This window comes from Anarrhichthys ocellatus, unplaced genomic scaffold, assembly GCF_004355925.1.
Source record: "Anarrhichthys ocellatus isolate YVR2014 unplaced genomic scaffold, GSC_Weel_1.0 scaffold13, whole genome shotgun sequence".
NCBI classification, from domain to species: Eukaryota; Metazoa; Chordata; class Actinopteri; order Perciformes; family Anarhichadidae; genus Anarrhichthys; species Anarrhichthys ocellatus.
This window is the reverse complement of record NW_022280043.1, coordinates 5,099,149-5,106,422: the sequence shown is the minus strand read 5'-3', so window position 1 is coordinate 5,106,422 and position 7,274 is coordinate 5,099,149. Positions and strand designations below refer to the sequence as shown.

Here is a 7,274-nt window from a genome sequence, read left to right as displayed (position 1 = left end):
ACAGTCCCTCACATAGCAGGTCAACACCCCCACCCCCAACCCCCCTCCTTCTAGCCATTATCAACAGCATCCAAAAAGCTACAAAGTCTAAAAGTAGGTGTTTTTTTTGCTACATCATGTCAAAGCTACATTCAACTACAATAGAAGAAGAGCTTGGCTGTGGCTGGTCTTAGTGTGAGAAATGAGGTGGATATGTTGAAAATGGAGTGTATGCATTGCAATGTTGGCAACATTGGCACAGTTTACACAGTAGATGGCTTTTGGCACAGCTCACAGAAGGTCCAATGCTACAGTTCACTACTCTCCCTTGAACACATAGCATTTTGTATTCATATTGGTCAGCCAGAGCCAGGTGCTGTGGACTTTAACTCATTTATTACAATCACATCCGACCAAATTAGATTAAACCAATCCCCCGAAAAGGAAAATCAGTGAAGATGTGGAACATCTGACTCTTGCTGAAACAAATGATCTAGAGGAAAAACAATTACAATGTCTCAGATGCAAACAGATGTGCCATTGCATCGCTGTCACATTAAAGGTGGGAATATTGCTCAAAGTCAAACAGTCATCTGATGATCTTGATTACAGGACATATTACTGACTGCATTCAGTCAAGTCTCAGCTATTATATATGCACCTCAAATCGGAACTTTAAACATTCACAGTATATCGTTCAGTCTTATTTGCCGAAAGGAAATAGTCAAAGCACAAGATCGTTACCTCATTCATCTGTGGTACTTTGTTATTTGAACCTTAGTAACAGTGAATTTTATTGTCCATAATAGCAACATGAGTTAACATCAAGTGAATAGTTTTCCACACATCAGCAAATTATACTACCTGTAAATTGTGCGGTTACAACTGTGGCACGGATGTCTGAAAAATACAATGAATGTTGTGCTTCATATAATCCATCATCTACAAACTCTGCCAAGGTACAATATAGAAGTGAAATACAGTAATATCCTAAGAGAGCGTTTACAATGCACTGCACTTGGTTTCAATAATTCCTCTGAATAAATCCTGACTGGCCACTTTTATAAAAATAATAAAGTTCATAGCTGCACACCCTTTGCTCTGTATCATGTAGCTACAGTTATTAAACTTACCACAAGCCTCTTGTACAATTTTCTCCAAAGCGTACTTGAATATTATGCAGCCATCTAGTGCCAATTACAGATATTGCACCATTCATCCCCTTGATCCACTAACATGATGGTGAATTATGCGTTGTTCACATGTGGAAATAAAAGACGGTTCTTTATCTATGAAAACAAGTTACTTGGAAACCGATCTAGCTTTAAAGCTGTTGAGTGGAAATTTGGCACTGCTATTGGATCATTCCCACTTCCAACACTAGCCACATCCAGCCTCCTCTTTATTAAAACACTAACACAGTGAGAGAAATATATTGATAGAATAAAAAAGAGGGCATGGGGAGAAAAGTCTGAGTAAGAAAGAAAAGAAGAGACAGACAAAAAAAAATCTGCTACATGTCTTTTTTTGTTGTTATTGTTATTTCTCTTTTTAAAGTTCAGTTTGTTGTTCAAATACTTTGATACTCAACTGTGTTCGAGCTCTGGCTGGAACAGAGGTGACATGACAAGCTCCAACAGGGAGACGGAGAAGGAGGTTCCTGTTCAAACTGATTGGTTAAAAGGGTTTCTAGTAAAACATGACATCACGTAGATGGTCCTGGGGTAGAGCTAGATGGGTCTGATGGTGTCAAAGGAGGACAAAGGGCTAATAATTAGCACTGTCCTCACTGCCCACTGAAAGGTGATCAGGCAGACAGAGTGCATGAGAGAGCTGACTGCATTGCTTTTCATATCAACTGATTTACAAAAGGGAAGAAGAGGGGGCAGTCTCTCCAAGACTATGAAGCAGTCCACCAATCCAGTTCAAAAGCCAACAGCCAATGAGGACAGGCAGCCAGAGTCTATTGAGTAAAAACTGGCATCCTTTGGGAGAGAGTGGGTCTCTCCACATCCCACCGAGGTGTGTTCTCAAAGCCAGAGGGAGGGAGACGTTTTGAGCATATATCTGTGTGTGTACGTGGGTGTGTTCGTGCATGTGTGTGTTTGTGTGTACAAATATGACATCATTACTCACAAGCTGGAGACTACTCTTATCCATAGTTGTGACTCGGGGAGGGGAGGAGAACCGAAGATGACATCACAAAGCTCAATTCGGAGCGGAGAAAAAGTTCAGGAGCTGCCGCCCCCAGTGATGCAGTATCGCCTTCACTCTCGTCATCATGGGAACCATCCAAACGGATGTAGCTCACCCTGGTGTGGCGTCTCACTGTCGCCCTCACGAGAACGCTTACAATGGAGCGGGTGGCGGTGGAGTTGCTCTCACACAGAGTACTGCTAGCAGTAGAACTACTGTCCATACTAGTTCCCGCAGTGATGGTCGCTAATTGATTACCTATGTTCACCAAGGCAGCAATATCTCTGGTGTCATTCCTGGCTCCAGCTGCCATGGCACCAAGGTTCTCAATAGCAGTGGTGCTTGCTCCCACGTCTCCCTCTCTCCTCTCCCCCTGTCATACCTCGCTCTCCAGGCTGGAGAAGTGGGCCGACCCTCGACGAGAGCACAGGCTCTTGGCTTTGAGTGGCAGGTGTGGGGAGTAGAACCTCCGTGGCTGTGGCACCGAGCGCAGTCTCTGATACTGGAGTTTGGCACTGGCCGAAGCCTGTGCCTGGCCCTGGCCTACCATTCCTACCCCTGCTGGTGGTGAGACAGAGGATGAGGAGGGCGGAGGCGGGATGGGCATCGGTAGGGAGGTGGGAGACATGGACGGCTGGGGTGGCGACGGTGAGGGCTGAGGTGGATGCTCTGTGGGTTGTGTGCTGAGGCTGAGGTTAGATTGGCTGCCTGATTTGGCCTGACTGGGATCTGGTTTCGGGGGCAGAGGCTTGGGACGAGAGCCACCGCTGAAGCTGTGGCAGTGGGGGATCAGCTCTTCCTGGCTATGGGAAAGCGCCGTGGCTCCTCTCTTGGAGTGGGAGGCGTGCGAGCGGCTGTGGGGATGTGGGTAAGGATGGGGTTGGGGGTAAAGGCTGCAGGAACATATGGTGGCCCGTCCTGCTTCTTCCCCTCTGTTTCTAGCTCGTCCCTTGCTCTTCCCTCCTCCACTCTTCCACTTTTTCTCTCCCTTCACAGGGATCTTGTCCATAGACCAGTACCTCCGAGGTGGGGGGAAGGCTGCGGGGGGTGGCGGCCACTGTGAGCCGAGCCCTCCACTCCCTCCCCCTGAGCCCCAACCTACTCCTGGTCCCGAACCCCAGAAATCAGCACCAATCCATCCCTCAGCCCGAGTTCCTTGTAAGGAATCATCCCGACTGTTGATACTGCCCCCTTTCTCTCTTGATGGGTAGGTGCCAAAGAACCAGCCTCCTCCCCCTATGCCCCCTATCCCCGTGCTGCTTCCCCCTGGACCTCCTTCCCAGTATCTTTCAAAACGACCAAACTCCCCTGACGAGCCCTCATCTGAATAACTGTCCTCTGCCCTGGCCCTGTCCCTCTCTGACTCAGACACTGCCCCCCTACCTGCTCTCCTTCCCCTATCCCCCACCCGCTCCCGCCCTCTCTCCCTTTCCTCCTCTTCCTCATCATCATTATCATCGTCATCCTCAGAGTCCCACTCAGGGAAGGAAAGCCCTTCTCTTGTCGGTGCTTTCTCTTTTTCATAATGCATTAACAAAGGACGCCGCTCTCCGACTCTCCCACTGTCATCTATCCCACCACTTCTTCTCCGCTTGGAGGATGGAAGGAGTGGGTGAAGGGATGTTGGAGGAGTATTAGAATCATCACCTCTTCCATTCACCCAAAATTTCACAGATGCAGGAAGTTTGTTGAGGTTAGGGTAACGCTTATTGGGGATACGATGTCTAGAATGAGGGCGTGAGGATTTGGGACGCCTCTCCCTGCTTCTGCTGCTGTCCTCCTGTTCCCTGTCATTGCCTTCATCTCCTTCTCTCCTTCCTCTTTCCCTCTCTCCTTCCCATGAATCCCGTCCCTTCTCCCCAAATGTGCTCCGATACTGCGCAGAAAAGGAGTAGTCTTTTATTCCTCCTTCCCTCTCTCCTTCTACCTCCCCTTCCCTCTCTGGCTCTACATCTCCCTCTTCTGGCTCAGAGCGTCTTCCCCCAATTGATTTCTTCCTTTTCTTTGTCTTAAGCTCCTTTTTCTTCTTCTTTTTTACCTTTCGCCGCTTCCTTTCTCTCTCTCGCTCTCTTTCCCTTTCTTCCCTCTTTTTCCTCTTTTTGTTCTTTTTCTTCTTCTTCTTCTCTTTCTCCTTCTCTTTTCTCCTCTTCTTTTCCCTTTTTTGCCTCTCAGCATCTCCACCCTCTCCACTCCTCTCTCTCTCACTCCAGCTTGCCCACCACTCTTGGAGCTGAGACAGTTGGCTTCCCCCTCTCTCCCTCTCTCGTTCCCTTTCTCTGTCACCCCAGGATGTGCGTGGTTTCCTGGGGGGTATGGGTGGCGGCAGACGTCCATGGCTGAAGGAACGAGGCCGAATGATTGAGCGTTCCCTCTCCCTCCCCCTGCCAAGAAGGAGGCTTGACTCTTCTGTCAGCTCCTCATCGTCATCATCATCCTCTCCATCTATTCCTCCAGTCCTGTCCCGTGTGCTCCTAGAGGAGCTGTAAGAGTAGGTGGGAGAGGTGGAGCGCGAAGATGAGGCAGATGAGGACGAAGATGTGGATGAGGTGGTCGACGAAGAGGAGGAGGATGTATAGTGCAAAGATGCAGAGGGCGAAGGAGGGGTGTAAGAGGGGCTGAGGGGTACTGGCACAGGAAGTGAGAGCGGGGGAGAGAGGGGGCGTGCCCTCCTCCCTCCTCCCTCTCTCACTCCATCTCGTGCTCCTCCCCTCTGCCCCAGTGGCAGAATGTTCTCATACAGTGGCCCTCCAGGCTCTTTGGGCTTCTTGGGCCTACGCTTCCTCCAGAAGGATGAGGGGAGAGGGGGAGAGGGGTGTGGCAGCGGGGGTGTAGGGGGCAGAGGGGCCTGACTCTTAGGCGTCAATCTCGGAGTGCCCAGAGGTTTAATGGCCACTTTCCCCTGACCTCCGCTGCCACCTCCCACCACCCTCTTCCCCACCCCGTGGTCCATGCCCTTCTCTGAATAGAAGGCCACACTGGCTGGAGGGGGTTGGGGGTGGCCCCTGGGCATAGTCTTGGGGGTCTGGGACCCTGCCTGCTGCTCAATGCAGGGCCCCAGTCCCTCAGGGTCAATGGGACCATAGTATCTCTTATAGCCGTCAAGTCCCCCACCCCCTCCAGCAGTTGGAGCCCAGTTTGGTGGGACTTTCTGAGCAAAGGGTCCCATGTCAGTGATGGCCCCCCTTACAGCCATTGGGTTGGTGGCTGTAGCAGATTTGGGCAGCCTCCAGCGATCCACCACAGCCAGTCTGCGGTCTGGCCGGGGCAGGAAGCTGGAGCAAGGGAGGGGTGCACCAGCAATGGGGGTGTTGGAGGGACCCAGTGCTGTCCCAGAATGCACCACGGTGGGAGGTGAGCCCGGTAGAGGTGTTTTGTAGACGGGCTGTGGTTGCTGCTGTTGCGGTGGTTGCTGCTGTTGCGCCATGGCAATGACTGGATTGGTCATAGATGTTGAGACAACATGTGGCTGGGACGGAACTGTGACCATCGTGTGATGATGAGTGGCCAAAGATTTAGTTCCACCTGGTGCTGTTTCATCCTCAAAGCTACAGCAGCTATACATGCCCTGAGAAAAAGAGAGCACAAGAGAGAGTCCGAGTTTATTAACAAAGTTAAATAAAATAAACTGTATTTCCTGAAATAAAAAAATGTAATTAATTACATGTAAATGCAGGAATATATTGGCAAATAAATGTAAAACATAGATGCAACAGACTGCAGGTATCATGCCCCACATGTAGGCATTGTATTACTGTATGTACATGAGAGAGAGCAACAGAGAAAGAGGAAGAAAATATTAAAACAGAAACCTAAGTAGATTCAGTTTATAAAGAAAGAAAAGATTGCTATTTTTCAGATAAACATCCAATCCTATTTATAGTACAGTTGTGCATTGTTTGGTTAATGGAATTGCATACATAAATGCATAAATTACAACCATAGTGGTGAAAAACGACAAATTATTATAAGTGAAGCTACAATAATCACATGCACATGGTGTGGGCTGCTTCTGTCAAGGTCACTGTCAAAGGAAGAGGATATCCAGGGTGTGAGCGGAATTGAATTTCAATTAATCTCCCGAATTGACTGAGTGGAATTGAATTGACCCTGGACCTCACACTTTCTAACACTCACACTCAGTAACAGATAAGGGCACACACAGGCATGAACACACATGTTCTCACACAGTGTTTGCACAACATTTCCATTTCAACCATGTTGTCCTGTTATAGAGTAGGATAGTTTTAGAGCACTATATTGTAGAAACACCTGGTTGTTAATGCAAAAAAAGGGGTTGGATCGGTTAAAAGTTAAACATTAGCAGCGGATATTTGGATATACAACTTTATTAAAACACTTAACAGAATGTCTGCAAATCTTTAAAAAAAAAATTGTGTGCCAGTCCTGAAAAAACACTGTAGACATGCACACACACACACACACACACACACACACACACACACACACACACACACACACAAAGACAAAGACAAAAACACTTACCCTGCTGATTGCCAAGAGAAAGTCCAATTTGCCAGAACTGGTGGCCATGCAGTGGCGAAGCTTCCAGTAGACCAAATGTTCCCAGGCAAACACCAGCAAACTGAGGCCCATAGCCACCAGCAGCATGTAGAAGACCCCAGCCATGTTGTCAATATCCAGTTTACTGCTCATCACCTCAATTTTGTCATTATGGCAGATACCCGATAGCCACAGGCGCTCCAGCATCTCAATCTCATCTGGAAAGGGGGTGGGGGGTATAAGGAAGAGAAGCAGGAAAAGGGAAATGGATGAGTTTAAAAGGTGGTAAAAGTAGAGGGTGAAAGAAGAGAGACAATGTGGAGAGACAGTACAAGACAAGACATGTAGAGGATAAGAGAAGAGAGGGGATCATGTTAGATACAAGAAGAATTATGGCTAGGGGGGTCTAGGGGCTATTTCAAGGTTGTAGAGACAGACAGAAAGACAGATAGGGACAGGGGCAATAGATAGTGACAGGGGCCACACAGGGAGACAGAAAGGCTAATAATAAGCACTAAAGTACAGGTCTACGGTATTGCTTGCTGTTTGCCCATTATCCAATGTGACTTCTCAAGGTC

At 48.4% G+C, this 7,274-nt stretch overlaps 1 protein-coding gene across 2 annotated transcripts in view; it reads right to left on the bottom strand.

Moving 5' to 3' along the window:
- Positions 1–270: 270 nt before the first annotated feature.
- Positions 271–7,274, bottom strand: part of grin2db (glutamate receptor, ionotropic, N-methyl D-aspartate 2D, b) — a 43,303-nt gene continuing 36,299 nt past the window's right edge. Inside the window, exons 15-17 of one of the 2 annotated variants that reach the window (XM_031852655.1) lie at positions 6,679–6,914; positions 5,305–5,740; positions 271–5,160 (exon numbers count right to left, since the gene is read on the bottom strand). In XM_031852655.1, the coding sequence (XP_031708515.1) occupies positions 2,552–5,160; positions 5,305–5,740; positions 6,679–6,914 (3,281 nt within the window). In that variant the 3' untranslated portion in view covers positions 271–2,551. Of the gene's footprint in view, positions 5,741–6,678; positions 6,915–7,274 lie in introns of both variants that reach the window. The other variant, XM_031852654.1, reaches the window with a different exon arrangement.